Source organism: Periplaneta americana, chromosome 4, assembly GCF_040183065.1.
Source record: "Periplaneta americana isolate PAMFEO1 chromosome 4, P.americana_PAMFEO1_priV1, whole genome shotgun sequence".
Taxonomy (NCBI): domain Eukaryota; kingdom Metazoa; phylum Arthropoda; class Insecta; order Blattodea; family Blattidae; genus Periplaneta; species Periplaneta americana.
Window position 1 is genome coordinate 170,695,339 of NC_091120.1, and position 18,678 is coordinate 170,714,016.

At 34.9% G+C, this 18,678-nt stretch overlaps 2 protein-coding genes across 2 annotated transcripts in view; one reads left to right on the forward strand and one right to left on the reverse strand.

The window, feature by feature from the left end:
- LOC138698425 (putative protein FAM10A4) overlaps window positions 1-18,678 on the forward strand; it is a 181,325-nt gene that overhangs the window by 11,538 nt on the left and 151,109 nt on the right. The gene's annotated exons all lie outside the window — the stretch shown is intronic.
- LOC138698422 (pneumococcal serine-rich repeat protein) overlaps window positions 1,062-18,678 on the reverse strand; it is a 92,705-nt gene continuing 75,088 nt past the window's right edge. The window contains exons 5-11 of the mRNA XM_069824311.1: window positions 18,297-18,349; window positions 13,639-13,843; window positions 11,593-11,709; window positions 9,927-10,099; window positions 8,653-8,844; window positions 6,616-6,879; window positions 1,062-4,135 (exon numbers count right to left, since the gene is read on the reverse strand). Of these exons, the coding sequence (XP_069680412.1) occupies window positions 3,761-4,135; window positions 6,616-6,879; window positions 8,653-8,844; window positions 9,927-10,099; window positions 11,593-11,709; window positions 13,639-13,843; window positions 18,297-18,349 (1,379 nt within the window). The 3' untranslated portion in view covers window positions 1,062-3,760. The remainder of the gene's footprint in view (window positions 4,136-6,615; window positions 6,880-8,652; window positions 8,845-9,926; window positions 10,100-11,592; window positions 11,710-13,638; window positions 13,844-18,296; window positions 18,350-18,678) is intronic.

Sequence of the window (18,678 nt, forward strand, 5' to 3'; positions counted from 1 at the left end):
GAAATCATTAGTTCTGTTTGTAGGTTGTTTCTTTCTGTCTTATTAATAAGAGAGTGCGGTTACTACTTATTACTAAAATCCACAGACATTTCAATGGTGCTGCGATTTTACTCGCGACATTTGTGATATCAAGGTACAGCAGTAGAATTTTAGCACCTTCCTACAGTTTGATTCTGGAGGAACCGCAATGAATTAGCCATCTGAACTATAAATGGACGATACAAAAGACTGTTCTCTCTTAAGGTTTTCTGTTGAATGTTGGTTGATCTTAGAGGCATACATAAGGGGGGGAGGTTACTGGGTTTGTGACCCCCCTTCTTGAACTTTAAAAAAATTACATATCTAGATTTGATTATATTTTTATCCATAATCGTTTTCCCTTCTCTAATTTTTCACTTTCAGAGTAACAAAATCTACATCGACATAAGGCATAGTCCTCCTAATCCTCCACCATTGTAACCCTGTGCTTGCTACTGCATTACGTTAAAATTATAACATTGTTATCTTTATTATAGAGAGACCTACTGCCTATCTATCACATACAAATAACTGTTGACTATATATATGTGTATATATATGTTATTATGTAAATGTAATAATGACACAAGCATTTTTTAATTATACAAAATTAAAGAAGTTAAAATTTGTTAAAAATTGGATGGCTGTGAAAAAATACATGTCAAAGATGTTATAAGGATATTCATGAATATATTCTATTAGAACATTGTGTAATATTAATAAATATATCGTAAAATAATAATAATAATAATAATACACAAAATTTAAAATACCGATAATGAAAAATTGTAAGCAATTTTAATAATGACCTTCCCCACCCTTGACAAAATTCTGCTTATGCCATTGGTCGATCTATCATCTTAAAGTTCTTTTACATTCCACAACTCACCATGACTTAAGCTTCTCTTCCAATGGAAGTTGTACTTTGGATTTAAATATCAATATTTCGATACAGATCCAAACACACCAGCCACTGTCCCCTGACTAGTTATGAAGAAATACTGTCTTTTGAGGATAGTAAGGACTACAATAAAACACCATAGTTATAATATTCAGTGAAAGAAATAATGATGTTTACTTCTGTATGATATTGGTTGTGAACTATGTTAAAGACAAACACATTTCCATTTATTTTAACAAACACATTCAAGCAGATGGATAAAATTTACATGAATCCATTTGCAGCTTGCCAAAAATCTAAATATTTATATCATTGAATTTTTCTTCACCAGGCATACAATTCGACAGGCAAAGGAATATTTACTTAACTAAAGCTGTTTTTTTTTCTCTAAACCTATCTTGTATGTTTGACTTACAAAATACAATAATGCTAACAACTGTTCTGGTGGGCAGCTCTATATTTAGCAGGGATTAATATTCACACATTCACTGTGTTTAAAATGGGATTCAACATATAAAAAATGAAAGCGGCTGTTCTCCTTTGGAAATTGCAGCCAGTTAACACCTGTTGTTCACAATCAAACCTTTGCTTGTCATTGAACATGTTGGAATCCTATAATTTACGTCCCTCAACACGTTAGTGTGAATTCAGCACAGCTTAAAAAGTTATTCGTTAGTGTAGAAGGATTATATAAATAGACAAGGTGACATTCTTGTGAGGGAAGTTCTGTTCAGTTGGAAGTTTTTGCCTTCATAAGTGTGGTTAGCGTTCTAGTCAGTTGTAGATCACATTTATGTCACGTTAAGTTCATACGTACACCAGAATTTGTAGACATTTCAAGAATTTGAAATGCCGAGCAGTCTCAATGGATAATGAGTTAATGAACTTTATTTTACATCATGAAATGCTGTTTGTGCAAGGTGTCAGTGTTTGGAAATGATTTTTATGGAAATACGGATTTCTTAATCATTTTTCAGTCTTCCTCGTTTCTTGTTCCCTTATCGAGAACAAAACATTTTTTGTGGAGCCTGGATTTTGAAGTATTGTCAGCCTTTGAATCACAGTAAACTGTAATGAATTAATCGTTCGAATTGTGACTGGAAATGCTTAAAGTTTGAAGGTGAACAACCCACTCAGAGGTTTGAATGATGTGCATGAAGCAAAAATATGTTCATAGTAACAGTTTAACACCTCAGTTATGCCAACTTTGATCACTTTGCAGGGAAGTAATCTTCATTTCTTCCTGTTCGTTGCTTCTTGTCATTTATGATAGTTGGCTTTCTTGTGAAACACTTCAAGGCTGATCGTTGTGGAAGCTGTGATCAGCTCAGTCATGTTTGAATATTGGTCACCGCTTGATATTTCTTAAAGCTTTCTTCTTTGTTGACTAGTCATTGTTCACAAATACAGGAGTACATTCTAAGAGAAAGTTAACACTGTTGGTATATTATTTTCGTTTCTTGTGTAACTCAGCTGGAATAAATTGTCTCCATACAGTTTCAAGTTGTTGCATTGCCTTGACCGTACATAGTTTACATATTTATACAGAGTTACGACGAAGGAAATAGATTAATTCAATGTGTTATAAATCGAGAACTATTAATGTTATCAGGAATTAGTTTACATTTTGTAAATTCAAGTTTACTTTGGGAACTCACAATTGTTCAGTATGTGTTCCTTATATTACACAGCATACATCAAGGTATTAGTCTAGTTCGTCCCAATGTAAATCGATTGTCTAATTCATCCCAAATTTCCAGTTTAAATCATTTCGTTTAAATCTAAAAATTTAATCTAAAATTCAGTTCATCTAAATCGTTAGAAAGTGGAGGGACGTAAACCTTGTCTTTCACAAATTCCCAAAGAAAAAAATTGCACAGTGAGATCAGGGCTCCTTGGTGGCCACCGTACGATAGTGCAGTTGTCGTCTATTACACTACCAATCCAGCGCTGTGAAAGTGTTTCGTTCACATGATTTCTAACACCCTGGTGCCAGTTATCCTGTTGGAAGATGAAGTTTCTCCCATCCTCAAGCAGTTGAGGCGTCCCTTAACAGCGCAAAATGCACATCAATATCACAGACAGCCATCTTAGCTGTTGCGTTTGTGTCAGCGTAATAATCAACGCAATAATACCAACAGTGTGTCTTATCGAAACTTCTACAGTTCCTCAACCTAACAGCGCAAAATGCATGTCGATATCACAGATAGTTTTTGTTTTATACAACATTGAAAATGTCTATTTCTTTTGTAGTAACCCTGTATTTTTAACTTTGCTTATCATTTATGACAACTATTTTGAAACTGAAGTAGATAAAAGTGCAGTTTTAACATCTTCGTTTAATATTTAATACCTTAAGCACTCAGTCTTAGTGAATGAACGGCATTGTTGCTAGAACAATTTCTTAATATAGAATGTACGCCTATTTTTGCAGTCTTGTACCACAGTTCATACCTCATCTCTCCTCTCATTTAGGGTCCAATATGTGAAATTGTATCGTAGTTACGTTTATTTGGTTAATACTTGTAACCAATTACATTTTAAAATTTCTAACAATTTTTTATGATACAAATTGAACCCTTCTTGTTTTTCTAGTGATATTATTTATGGGCTTTTGAAGTAGGCATTTTTATTATATAATAATTTTCCGTGACATAAAATATATACCTAAAATGGTTTTGTAAATCGTGAATTTTTCTTTCATAGCCAATTTTTGTTACAACTACTTCGTGCCCGATCTTTCACCAAAATAACTCATACACGCAAGGTGTAGTGTTACCGTGTTTCACTATTTGTTTGAGAGGGCTGTAGGATATGATTTCTTGATTGTACTCTCATGACTCAACTTTTGGGTTGAATGCTGGCCAGAGCTGCTTCGGCTGATTTCTTGTATTTCCCAACAAGTTCCGGAAGATCATAGGCTATTGCTATATCTAGCCGATTGATGGGACATCCCCTGAAGTAGGTACAAGTTGAAGATAGTAGTTGGAAGTCGTAGAGGGGATTCAGTCTGAAGAAGTCCCTGTAGACATCTGGATCAGGCAGGTCATATCGTGATATGTTGGTCAGAGTGCTGAGGCCTTCGTAGATGTGGTAGTCCTGGGGATGCTCGATGATCTCATCACTAACTTTCTTCTTGTTGCCGAAGAAGGACTTGTGGTTGTAATATGTTGTTAGGTAGCAGTCGACCATTTTTGCGTGATTGCGTACCCGGACCTAAAAAAGAATTTACTAGTGAGTTGAATGAATATAAATTGATTTGTAATTTCAATTTACCAGAACATTTGAAAAGTTACAGTATATGAGATATTTTAGGGCATGATTTCCGTTTTTGTTAAAAAAGGTTCATTGACAATGCAAAGTAAAAAATGTTATGTTTTCAGAATTTTTTGTGTCAAAACTACGTTCTTTTCCAACATATCTATCTGCTTATTAGTAGGGTAAAGTTGCCTAATGCCGTGATACTCCTAATTCCGTGATACGTTCTTTTTCACTGACTATCATGGGATTGGGTATCTTGCTAGGAAGTTCACCATTGTCTCAAAAGTAGCTGAAAGATGCACTCTTTCGAGAAATATGTCTGGCGCTATGATCTAACGGCAAAGCATTGACTGACATTCAGTTTTAAAAGAGTATCACGGGATTAGGGGTATCACGGCATTAGGCAACTTTACCGTACTGGATCGATTTTTACATCTTTTATGAATGTTGATCTCGGTTTCACAAAACTCTATAAAAATTAGAATTTGGTTGAAATTGGTCAGTTATTTAGCACATCTAAAAATTACAACCTTTCAGTCCAGTAAAAATACATGAATTTCTTCCTTGCATCTCTTCTAATAGTCATTTTCTATAAATTTCTTACTACATTTCAAAATGTGGCCTATTGAATATCTGATGTGGACATCGTACGGAGACATTTGGTGTAAGATTATGCAACTCTGAAGATAATAAAAATTATGGTTTATTTAACGACACTCGCAACTGCAGAGGTTATATTAGCGTCGCTGGTGTGCCGGAATCTTGTCCCGCAGGAGTTCTTTTACATGCCAGTAAATCTACTGACATGAGCCTGTCACATTTAAGCACACTTAAGTGCCATCTACCTAGGCCGGGATCGAACCCGCAACCTCGAGCACAGAACGCCAACGCTATACCGACTGCGCTACACTCTGAAGATATGTCATAAAACATGAGTAAGGAATTTTTTTCAAGATTATTTTTAGAATCTAGTGTAGACAGTAATATCATCTTGAAGTTATATTAAAATAAAACCGTTGTGGCTCACTATACGATTCTAAAAGTACCTATGTTGGATTTTTTAGGACTATGCTTTGCTTAAACGCGATAATCTGTTTTATTTGAACTCAAATTTTAAAATAAATTATATTCAGACTATATTTTCACTGTGAATGAAATGTAGGTTTTAGTCCAATTGTTAATAATTGTTACTTTATTGGAAATCACTTTCAGTTTATGGCAAATTTTCAAATTAAGCTAACACAGACCATCGTACAACGGAATATGCGAACATGAAATTTTGTACAATGTTGTAATGGATACAGTGCAACTTTCATTACGGTCTTGTTTTGTTATCTTTGCATAGAAAAGTGTTAAGTCCTTATTTAAAAGTGGTAATAAACTTCAGCTTTTCAAAATAATTTTTAAATTCAGTTTCTTATTATTATTTCAACAACGATTCTGTTTATGCAAGATGCGGCAGAGAAAACGCATGTTTTTAAAAAAACAATAGGTTCGCTGTTTTAACATGTAGGCCTACTGCATTGTCACGAACTAAACTGAACTGCAGTGAATAGAACTCAGAGGATGAACCTTAAGTAATGTCATTAATTTTTGGAGGTTAATCTGTGAGATATTCCAAACAAAAAAGTTTCATACAATTTTACTCGTTTTTGTTTCCATTTCGAGAAAAACAAATGTTTTTTATATGAAACATTTCATAGCGTGTTTTGTGAAAGCCATTGACAGAATTCGCAATATGCTCAGTAAATTTAAGAGAGCAGTGTATTAAGATAATAAATGTTTAAAGAATTTTATTTTTGTCCTTTAAATGTGCAGAAATTTGATCCGAACAAATGTAAATTTTAAAATGTTAAATTTGTTCGGATCAAATTTTTGCACATTTAAAGGACAAAAATAAAATTCTTTCAGTCATCTATTATCATAATACACTGCTCTCTTGAATTAACGGAGCATATTGGGAATTAAATCAATGGCTTTCTCAAAACACTTAAAACTATTTTTATCTCGAAAAGGAAGCAAAAACGAGCAAAATTGAATTAAACCTTTTTCGTTTTAAATATCTCGAAGAATAACCCCTTCAAATTAATGACATTACTTACGGTTCATCCTGTATATTAATGCTCTAGGTTTAGCGTCCCTTCAGTCTGTTATCTGTACGTACTACGCAATACGAAACCTTCCGTTGCTCGATCCAGGGAAATGTACACACTATTTTCTGAGGAGTTGTTCAATCTATAACAGTAAAAGATCGACAGCATTTATGTGAACGAAACCTGTTTCCTGGCGAACACTCTGTATAAGTAAATAAGGCTATTTACTTAATAGTATATAATTTCCCCAAAGATTGTTATTATTTATTATGTACAGTTTAAGTTTTTAATTTAGATGCAGAATTTCAAGTTATTAATGAAAATATATTGACCAGTACTCACAGCAAATCGTCGTGCACTGGCTATCTTGTTCTCGACCCTCCTGTCAATAGCATCCCTCATGTCCCTAAGGAAGGCCCTCTCCTGAGCAAACAACAACCTTGTGGGAGCCCCAGCCTCGTAGGGCAGTGACCAGAGAGACGTGGAGTACATAACCGGGGGCTCAGAGCTTGACATGAGGGGACTGATGTTCCAGATCAGCGTGCCTTGCACCCTCATGAGCTCCTCAGGTCGCACTTGGTCAGCCTTGTTGAGAATGATACGTGTCTGCAATCAAGAGGACATATCTTTGTTCACGAACACGTCTCGATTTGAAATTTTATTTTACCTTACTTTGCATTCAAAGTGGATGCAGACGATCACATAATTTTTGCAGTCTGAAGATGATTTACAGCGAACTATACATAAATTAGGGACAGTTTCAAATCGATAACAACTTACAACTTTCCATTAATAAAACAAGAATATCATTAATTGGATAAAATTCACTCACAAGCAAAATAGCGATAAATAGACCAATTTTAGAATAAATAAATTCTTTCGATTATGTAAGCTAAAATCACTCATACCTTTCCAACGAACATAGAAAAAAAAATGAGTACAACAAAAGAAATTCTAATTAGAGATGTACAGTGCGGTCGCGTCACGATTGATCCGAAGAACGCGGGTGGGAGCAAACCTGTAGAGCGCGAAGTATAGTCCGCGTCACCGTTTTTGGCCTGTGAAATAAGTAATGGGAACGTTAAGTGCAAGAGTTTTACCTTTGCAGCATTCAGTCTGACAACTGTGTTTGGCAAATGGCTGATGTGACGTGTACAGGATGTGGTACCATTCTCAGCTGCACTAGCAACACGCTCACAAACTGAGCACTGTAGTCTAGGACACACGTCAAAAACGCTGGCACCAGCTGTAACACGCGGCATTTTGATATCCATAATCTCCGGCGTATTGCACTCATATAACTTTGATTAATTAATGACATAATGCCATATTGTTGTTTAGTCAACTGTCCGAAGACAGCTTTGAACTTCACAAATGACACCAACAGGACATCACTCATGAAACAACTAAGCCAGGAGATAATGGAGTAGCGTGGCCAGTTCCTTTACCCTCCATTGCATACATCTCTGACTAACATATTACACTAATCAGGCTTCAGATGTAGGCTGTACAAACTTGTTCTTCTTCTGACACACATCATGCCATATGTAGGTACTGCTGATAATACAGGTATATTCAGGGTGAACAGTAAGTGATGTCATTAATTTCAGGGGGTTATTCTTTGAGATATTTTAAACAAAAAATTTAATACAATTTTGCTCGTTGCTTTCTTTTTTGAATAAAAATTGTTTCATATGAAACATTTCATAGCGTGTTTTGAGAAAGTCATTGATTGAATTCCATTATGCTCAGTCAGTTTAAGAGAGCAGCGTATTATTGTAATAAATAATTGAAAGAATTTTAGTTTTCTCCTTTAAATGTACAGAAATTTTATCCGAACAAATGTAACATTGAAAAATTCCTCTGCAGAACGAAATGTTACATTTTTTTCGGATCAAATTTCTGCGCATTTAAAGGACAAAACTAAAATTCTTTCAATCCATTATCATAATACACTACTATCTTAAATTGACCGAGCATATCGGGAATTGAAATCAATGACTTTCCCAAAGCACGCTATGAAATGTTTCATATAAAACAGTTTTTATCTCGAAAAGGAAGCAAAAACGAGGAAAATTGTATTAGGCCTAAACTTATTTGTTTGAAATATCTTAAAGAATAACCCTTCTGAAATTACAGGTCACTCTGTATTTAAAAAAGTAATATTAAAAAAAACTTTTTCAAAGATAATATAAAAAAGGAAGGTTATATGTTTCCAGGTTTTAATTTTCTGAATGACGTGAGTGTAAATGATTTAATTATCTTTTAATAACTGCTGCAGTTTTGTGGAACAAATTGGTTAAATAAAAAATTCGCACATATTATCTGATATGTTTTCTGTCAAACCCGTAAAACTGACAAATTAAAAATATAACTGACCTGGTACTCTCTGCCCTTAAGCTGGTCCAATATGGCCTCTGTTTCTGGTCCCACATCCAGTTTCGATGGATCATACACCAGGAATATAATATCAGCTCTGTCGATGAACCATTGGCAGGCATCGTTGAATGGAAATAGACGTTCCACTTGTTTCCGGATCTCCAAAATACCAGGAATCTCCACAATGTTTACCTTTGTTGGAGTTCATGAAATAAATATTTATAAACATTAGTAAAGAGTAAATAATACTTCATCACACTATACTAGATGGCATTTCGGAAGGCGGTAAGCTGCTATATGCGCCGTAGCATTTTTTGTATGTGCATCACAAGCTTTTACAATAGAACCAATCGGAATCAGTCTATAACTAGTACTTCCCGAGTTCGTTTGTCCACGTGTGAGTGTTTCAATACATTGAATAAGTGAAACTAACATTTACTCTGTATGTGTAAGATAAATAAATTGAAGAAGAGGCTGTGAAAAGACAAGTATTGCACAGGCAGGCGCGGAAAATAGTGTTTAAGGTGTATAATTATTTTAAAAACGTTGACGAGCAGAACGCTACCGGCCATCTTGATGCTGACTGCAGCGTTGCCGATGCGTAAGAAACGACTACAGAAGCATGTGGTGTGGGATTGAGAACCGTGCAAAGATCATTGTTAGTGAAGGAAAGAGGGTTTGTTTGGTGTCATACTTACAGTAATCAACGGCTAAGGTCATTATTGTCTTTTGATAATTTAAATTCTCGCCTACGCTATTTGTATTGCACGTGCGCGTGAAGTATACCATGTGGCAATATTGTACGCTGCCTTGCTGTCTCTATCTGTATCTCAACGCAAACGTTAGCAGACTACCGCCTTCCGAATTGCCATCGACTCTAGACATGCTTAGAAAAAGTTTCTTGTTCAGTATGCACGAATACGAGGAGTTGTAATTTATAACGAGCAAAAGCTCGTTTTTGCTTCCTTTGGGAAACTGACTTAATGTGACCGCATTGTGGAAGCTGTATTAATATGTTGTAGAGAACCTGAACTGAAATTGAGTATTTCTTGGATGCCTGTGCATTTTCCCTTTTCTTTTGAGAGACGTTTGAAATCAGGGAAGTTCGAAAGAATCGCCCAGTGTTTTATATCTGTGTTATGTACCAAATCATTAATACCAATACTCAAGAATTTGACTGATTCTTGGTCAGATTTTACTGAACATTAATATTTCTCATGTTTTTAAGGTCCTAACGAAATTATTTGCGAAATTGTGGCATTATTTACTATTACCTTCTCGAGCAAAGGATTGGGCGACTTCACACCTCTCAGTCTGTCCAACATTCCTTGTCCGAACTTCTGCAGTCCTGAGAAGGTCCAGTCTGCAGCGAGTTGAGTGCCGTCAAGTATCTCGTCTCTCTCGCCCCACATCAGAATATTGAAGTAGGCAGGAGAAGGTTCAGCACCTGCGCATAGTAGTCCAGTTACACGGATATTTTAAATGCATAGGTGTAAGTATACACCTAGAGAAAACATAGTTTTTCCCGGTTAGACAATGACAATAGCAACAGAAAAAGTTAAGATTTGCAGAACTCCAAAAAATACGCACGATTTTACGAGTTTAATTTAATTTAATTTAATTAATGTAATTTTAATTTAATTTAATTTATTTATTTAATACCTTACACTAGAGCTACATTAGGCATTGCAGCCCGAAAGAGCAGAAGCTCGTGTTCGGGCGCAGGCAGATCAGTTATACGCAATATATCACAAAATTAAGAGAGTTCATTGAGCACAATAACATTAATAAGTGGTAAAATACATACAGCATGTAATAGTAGGGTCTATATACAAATAGAAAATACAAAAATACATAAATATTAGAGTACAAATTTTTAACTCAATTAGCTTAAACAATTAAATAATTAATCTGAGAATGAAATGGTTACGTGAATTCCAAATCTTTTGGTCACTAGTCTCACTCCGACGTAGGTACGCCGTCGTACTGAAAGGACTTCATAATTAAAAATAAAAGCGAAGAAGGAGATGTAATTACTAGAATATACTAGTCATTCCAGAGATATAGGTAACTACCAGATCTAAGTAATTTTGTATATTTTTTCTTTTCTGACATGTGGTGTTTGAGTGTTCATATTTCAACACGGTGATTCACACATTGTGTCTCCCATGCAGCTCTCTGTTTTTTTTTTTAATTCATGAGGAAAAACATATTTTAAATCTTTTAAATATGCTGTATAGATCATAAAGTACGTATTGAAAGTATTATGCATTTATAAAATGACGAAAATATGCACTTATATTCAACACAAGACCATTCAAAAATGTATAATTCGTATAGGTGACGTGTAAGCATAGCTATAGCTGTACCCTCCAGGAAAAGAATATGCAAATACATGAATTTCCGGGACCTAGTGATTACTTTTTTTTTTTTTTTTTGCTTGGTTTGGTTTTGGATATACTTAGCGAATCTGACATGTTTAAATAGATAGAAATATAATAATCAAAGTGTTCACAACTTTGAGCCATTTTTTTATTTGTTCTCTGTGCCTCGCAGAATGAGGGTAATTGTGAAAGATTGGTAGAATGATTATGATAATGATAAAGGTTACCACCTATAGTCATCCTCGGTAATATGTACTTAAAACGTTTTGGCTTATGGTAAAATAATAATTTTTGCATCGTTTGTGTTGTATTTTTAGTCCAGGGAAAACACTCCTATTTTACGAAAGCACCCTTCTTTTATTTACTGATTTATAGTACTACCGTGAGAAAAAGGGAGAACCCCGAAAAAAACCCTCGCGCCCGCTTTGTCCACCATAAATTCCTCCATGACACAGACAGAGATTGAACCCGAATCGCCACGGTGGAAGATAGAAAGGCTAACCACTTGGCCACGGGCGAGGTTTAGATGGAAGTACAAGGTTTTAAAGTACATCACCTGTTCTAAGTGCCATGTGCTTGTATTCGATGTCGAGTAGATAGTTGATAATCGTTGACTTGCCACCGCTCCAAGGACCCATGAAGAGAATAAGGGGCTTGGAGAATATTTCGGGATCTAGAAAACAAAGTTGACAAAGTCAGGTATCCTTATCTGGCAGATGAATTCATTTATAATTATAAAAGCTACTTCAACTTTGTACTTTCTGAAATGATGGTTATTATTTCTGTGACTGGTCTGTTACCGTTTTCACCACTCTCGCTACAGACATTTATTTTTGCACCAGCTTTTTGAATCACAGTGTGTACAGGGTGATTTAAAATATTTATTACAAACTAATACAGCTGTTTGTCATGAGAAAGACGTCACGTTAGAGAGGTCATGGTCAGAAACGCGTTCTTGAGCTGTAAATTCCACCTGCAGATAAGTATCACTTCTTATCATTTGTTATTAACGGAGAAAAGTTCGCTCCGGCGCCGAGGATCGAACCCGCGTCTATCAGTTCTACACATTGGGCGCTCTGACCACTGAGCTACGCCGAAGTTCAACCTACCGCATCGGATCGAATCTTTTTCATTTGGTTCTTTTCCCTCAGTGGCCTTACTCCATGTTCGACTTACAACCTTATAATTATATTGACATCATCATCACACAAGGAGCGCACTCATTTGAGTGACTTGGCGACCGGGACTCCTACAGTATATGCACTGTTAGGCGAACAATCTATGTAGAGATTAATTTTTGGTCCTACAGAATTAACTGCGATAATAATAATAATAATAATAATAATAATAATAATAATAATAATAATAATTCTTTATTTATACTGGCAGAGTTAAGGCTATAGGGCCTTCTCTTACACTCTACCAGGTCACAAAGCATACAAGCAATTAAAATTTAACAGAAAGTTAAAGAACAGAATACTAACATTACAAAAAAAAAATAATAATAGCATAATAAAATCGACACTAAACAACATGAAAATAATACCGTAGCAGAAAAAAAAAGAAAGTAAAATACATTGGAATATAGTGAAAGCAACGCATTTAGTACAAATGCTTAATATGGAAAAACGTAAGGAAGAATATATCAAAATGGAATGTAATAAAATAATAATAAAAAAGAAAAGAAATACGAAAATTAAATAAAATTCACGATAAAAAGGCTATGATAATAAATTCATCGGCTGATAAAGAGAACAAAAAGGGGAAAGGAAGGAAAGATAAATATATAGCCTATATTTTTACAAAACTATGGCAGAGAAAAGAGCTTATAACTGAAAGGAATCTAATTCAAAAAGTGCAATTCTAATTTATTTTTGAAACTAGACAATGTCCGACAGTCTCTGACATGTTGTGGTAGAAAGTTCCAGAGATAAGCTGCAGAGACGGTGAAAGATGAAGAGTAGAAGGATGTTCTGTGTTTAGGAATGGAGAGTGTGATATGGTGTTGTGAGCGAGTATCTATTTCGTGATATGAGGACAAATGTTGAAAACGAGAAGCTAGGTAGCTAGGGTTAGAGGTTTGAAGAATATTGAAGAGTAAAGTGAGAGAGTGAATAGTTCTTCGCTCCTTGAGACGGACCCAGGACAGCATGACTGTTGACTTAAAATATATGTCAATTTATACAAGTCGAACACGGAGTAAGGTCACTAAAGGAAAAGAACCAAAGGAGAAAGATTCGATCCGATGCTGTGGGTTGAACTTCGGCGTAGCTCAATGCGTAGAACTGGGAGATAATTCTGTAGGATCAAAAAATAATCTATATATAGATCACTTTTTATGCCTCTAGAAAAATCCCCAACAGTTCCTTGAAGTGAAACATGCATATCAGGTGCAGTAACCACTTTTGAATGAAGATTTTGTTCAAGGACTGCATTTTCATGCTACGGGTTTTCTGTTTTAAAATCATCCTACGTATTAACTTTTTAGAACTATCGATGTAGGCAGTAATTGTTGTAAAATTACATATTTAAAGTTACATTTTTGCTGTGTGCATGTTTAGTCATTTATAACTTTTGGATGAAGTTTCACTTCCCAGCATACCTCCAAAATGCCTATTGCTGAGTTCCCGGTACTTGAAGAGCATTTCTAAGGGCTTGATAGCATTGTCATACAGTCTCTTCAGTTCCTTTAGAGTTATATCCACAGTCTTTGCCAGAATCATTTCTCTCTCAATTGACTCGGAATCAAGTCGCAAGATTTGAGCAATGTGGTCCCTTGGCCGGAGGTTTTCTGGAATTTCCACCTCCTGAAAAATAAAACCATTGCTTGGTTATGGTTTTGGCTGTGAGATATGATTGTAGAAGACATTTAGTAATGCTTGATTTTCTGATACATTTCATCACATATTAACTGTACTAGAAAACATAACATTTGAATAAATTCTATGGTAAATTTACAGTTTTAGGCTGTTACGATTTGAAGCTTGATACGAAATTGTAATGTATAAGAGTTTTCAAAAGTAAGAGGTACCATAATTTAGTTTTACATTACTCATATCTTCTTTAATTTTCATTCAGTCGTCAGAATCCTGAAGAAATGGGATTGTTTAAAAGAGCCGTTCAGAGCAAAAGTGGTGTAAGTCAAAATTTGGTAATGCGGTTTAATGTAAAAATTCTGTAAAATACAGCGCAAAGTAGCAATTCATATGTCCTTCTTGCTATCCACTGACTACTAATAGTTCAAGTAAATTGAATATTAATTGCTACTTTGCGCTGCATTTTACAGAATGTTCACTTTAACCCTCATTACCCATTCTTAACTTACACCACTTTTGCTTTGAACGGCTCAAATGTAAATTTTCATTACTGTAGTAAAGTTGCGTAAAACAGTTGTTAAAATGTAATGTTTGGTTTAATGTCGTTGTAATGATGTATGGACAGTTTTCAACAGCGGTCTTTTGACAGTTTCATACTTGTAATGCAGTTTGAGTAACCTTCAGAAGTCCATAGTAAAATTTGAAGAAATTGCCTTGGTTACTAATATACAGAATTCAATTAGGACTTCAGCGGCAGTGGAAATGTTTACATGAAAAGAAAAATTCAGATGATGAGAATGTGAATGGCTCTGTCTACGCCATAATAATATTGAATAAGCTCAATTTGAAATCCGGAAAAGCCAGATTTGTATAAATACACGTTACTGTTTGCTAACAGAAAACCACAAATTTAAGTCACAAAGAAAATTGTGCACTCAGTGTTGGGTCTCTGACGTGTCAACCCACTTGAGGTATGTGGATAAAAAGGGAATAATTGAGCCGGGGTCTGGTAGAGTTTCTGGGTAGCTCAGTCGGTAGAGCGTTGGCACGCTCGATGCCCGACCCCGGAACAAATTTTCCCTTGAAATTAAAGCCAATTTGAGTTTTAAGAGGAAAGTAGAATTCTTTTCAGAAAAGAAATCGACAAAATACCGATTCTGCATAATTAAATTAGCATAAAATTCAACTGTTATAAGCAAATTTATTACTTTAGCAATTACTTACAATTCATTTCTTCTGTAAAGGAACAGTGTCCGAATTTTTAAAATGCGATAACAATTAGCATGGAGAAGTTGAACTGTGTGTTATCAACAGTAATCTCACTAGACGTTTTGATTTATCTAGATAAAATCAAAACTCGAGTGGGATTTAATTGAGTATTACACGATTAGGAGAAAGTATATAAAGATTAGAAGTAACGAAGTACTCCAATACAATAAAATATTGACTTACGAAAATACAACTGTCTTCAAATGTATTATTGTACCATCTCAACATTACAAAATATTACGCTAGATGCATGCTAGATGGCAATAGTGTCTTTATACAGACACTGTAATGATTACTATTCAATAAATCTTAATATTAAACAATCTCTGATACGTGACTATCCATAATATCATATAGCAGAAGTTCTTTTTATCCTCTCAGAGCAGAAGCTATAACATAACCTAACTAATATACACAAGTGTTAGAAAAGTTTTAATTAACGACGATGACATAAAAAATAAACATGAATAATTTTAAAAGGAATAATTATTGAATGTACAATTTTCAAATTTGAATGTGGTTGGTGGTTCAATTGATGTTATATTGGACGTGTGCGTAATAGAAGTGGAACTCGTTGATTTAGACCTACATAGTGTATTCAACTTATTCAGAATTTCCGAATGAATAATTTTAAAAGGAATAATTATTAAATATACAATTTTCAAATTTGAATGTGGTTGGTGGTTCAATTGATGTTATATTGGACGTGTGCATAATAGAAGTGGAACTCGTTGATTTAGGCCTACATGGTGTATTCAACTTATTCAGGATTTCCGAATGATGCTCTTCATTTATTTGTAAATCGGATTTCAGAAGATGCATAGGTATGATCAGTGATTTTTATTAATTCTTGTTCTTGAATGCCAATGCGAGTCATATTTGAAACTGCTGTGCATCGACTGGTTTGTAATTTTATATATATTTTTGACGTCCAGACCAGCGCAGTTTCAAATGTTGGCAAACAAAGAAACAAATGCTAGGGACGCGATAAAATTAAACAAATGCTAGGGAGGCGATAAAATTAAACAAATGCTAGGGACGCGATAAAATTGTGCGATAAGCAGCCATGATTGGTTGAAATACGTCCTTTCGTACCGTTTTATTGGTCAAAAGTAGTATGACGTAGTAAGAGTGTAATAGTCAAATTAAAACCATATATCATCGCTGCGTGTCCATAATCCACTATATGTATTTAAACATTTTTTTTCAGGAGAAAGGAAAAAACATCACTGGTAATTCCCTTGATTTTCAAAGCTACTTGCAGTGTAATTTCAATCATTACATGAAAAATGATGAAATTATAGCGAAAGAAGCTTTGAAAATCAAGGGAATTAAAAGTGGTAGGCCCTAATATTTGTCTTTCTCTTGAAAAATTTGTTTAAATACACATAGCGGATTTTTTTAAGCGCAGCGCTACTATGTGATTATGTTAACAGTATACAGTGTGTTAAAAATGTCTAATATTTTGAGTGGAGTTAGTATTCATCAAAACAAGCAAAAAATCTAATAAATATAGGGTCTAAAATTAATGTCTTTGAAGAAACAAGAGCTGTGAAATTGGTATTGTAACAACAGCATAATTATTATCCTCTAAACTCTCTTCTCATTTTTTGAAAATATATTTCCCTGTTTACTCTTTTGTTTACTCATTGTTTACCTGACACTTAGTACGAACATATTTGCTTACAAATAGCTTTTAAGGAACCCGCAGGTTCATTGCCGCCCTCACATAAGCCCGTCATCGGTCCCTGTCCTGTGCAAGATTAATCCACTCTCTATCATCATATCCCACCTCCTCATTCCATTTTTATATTATCCTCCCATCTACGTCTCGGCCTCCCCAAAGGTCCTTTTCCCTCCGGTCTCCCAACTAACACTCTTATGTGCATTTATGGATTCGCCGTTAGTATGAACAGCTTATTTTTTCATGTTGTGGGGTTCTAACAATGTGCGCAGTTTGAGGGAAGGGTTCCTTTTGAGAATATATCGAACGTCTTTGTTAGAATATAACCACAGTCTAATATATACAGTCACGAAGCTCAATATGTAGTAAATATGCATCCATAGATAGTTGCTAACCACTAGGATCGCTAATATCGCCTCATTACAGACAATGCGAAATAGTACCGGCATAGTCTATTGTTCCTAGCACCCTCACAACTCAAGCTTCGTCACTGTATATACTAGACTGTGATATAACATTTATTGTCTCTTATTCAACTAGTAGGAAAAATAAATTGTTAGAAAACCAATTATTGAAAATATTCAATCTAGAGCTGTAGCCTACAAAGATTACGTCATATGAAACGCAGCCTGCAATACACAGCAAAGAGGAAGGTAGGAAAGAGAGAATACCCGAACTGCTTAACATTGAATGGAGAAGTAATGACTAAGGAGAGGGAGATCATGCTATTGTATTAAGGGGTTGACTCGTGAGTCACGAAATGTCGACCACTGATATAGAGAGGTACAAAATTTAGTTGAAGATAATATATGGCTGGTTGGTTGGTTAACATTGCCTGCAGAAATAGTCCCTATTTAGATCTCTCTAAACTTCTAGCTAGATAATATCGAATCCCATTTCTGAGGTGGGAGCACCAGGAAGGCGAAATTTATTACCCTTGATAATAGGATAGGAGAAGATCATGACTAGCATGAGAATTCTAGCATGGACGAAAAAGGCTTGTAAATTTTGCAGTACTTTTACGACATAAAGACCGCTAGCTTTAGTTTTCTTCCTTGGAAACCTTGGGGAAAAGATTGGCAAGTTAAAAAAATTAAAAAAGTAATGGCTAAAAGAAATGGAAAAGAAATAATTAATGAGAAAATTGCATTATAATAGGAATTCTTGTATGTATGTAGATGTGGGATACTCGAGAAAACATGGAAAGACCTGCTAATGTTCCCCAATTTTACGGTATACCTTTGGAATAATATATTGTCATTGAGTTTAGTCTGAAGATATTACTTGTTTACATTCCAGAGAAATAAAGAGATATTCTACATATTAGGATTTGTGGCTTGTCCCCTTCTCTGACTGGATCCCTTAATTTTTTTCTTAGAAATAGATCGGCTTATGTTGGATTTGAACCCTCGAATATCAGATTGCAAGCATGGCAACTACTTTAAACGACTACAAATGGGTAGTTATATTTTTAATTTGCTGGTCGCTTACCAAGGTGAGTTCCTCCTCTTCAGGTATCGTTTCTTCAGAAGCAGCTTCTTCCCCTGAAAGTTAAATTAATAATTATTTCTGTTCTTGACAGATAACAGTGATCAGAACGCAACATTTGTTTGTAGGTGAAATTTTCACCTTCTGTATTAACGTCTTTCATATTATAAAATTTTGTGTGTGGTCTTATTTTTTTTTAACACAAGAGAATGGAAGCTGAGACAGAATTGGATGGAACATCAGCATAGTTACGTCAGTGCCACCTTTGCGTGTTTGCCCACTGGGTCAAGCCTTTTATTTAGTTTTGGCTCAGACCTCAGACTGTCAATGGGCATAGTATCAAAACAGGCTTTTAATATAACTGGGCTTATTTGACTTCATGCAC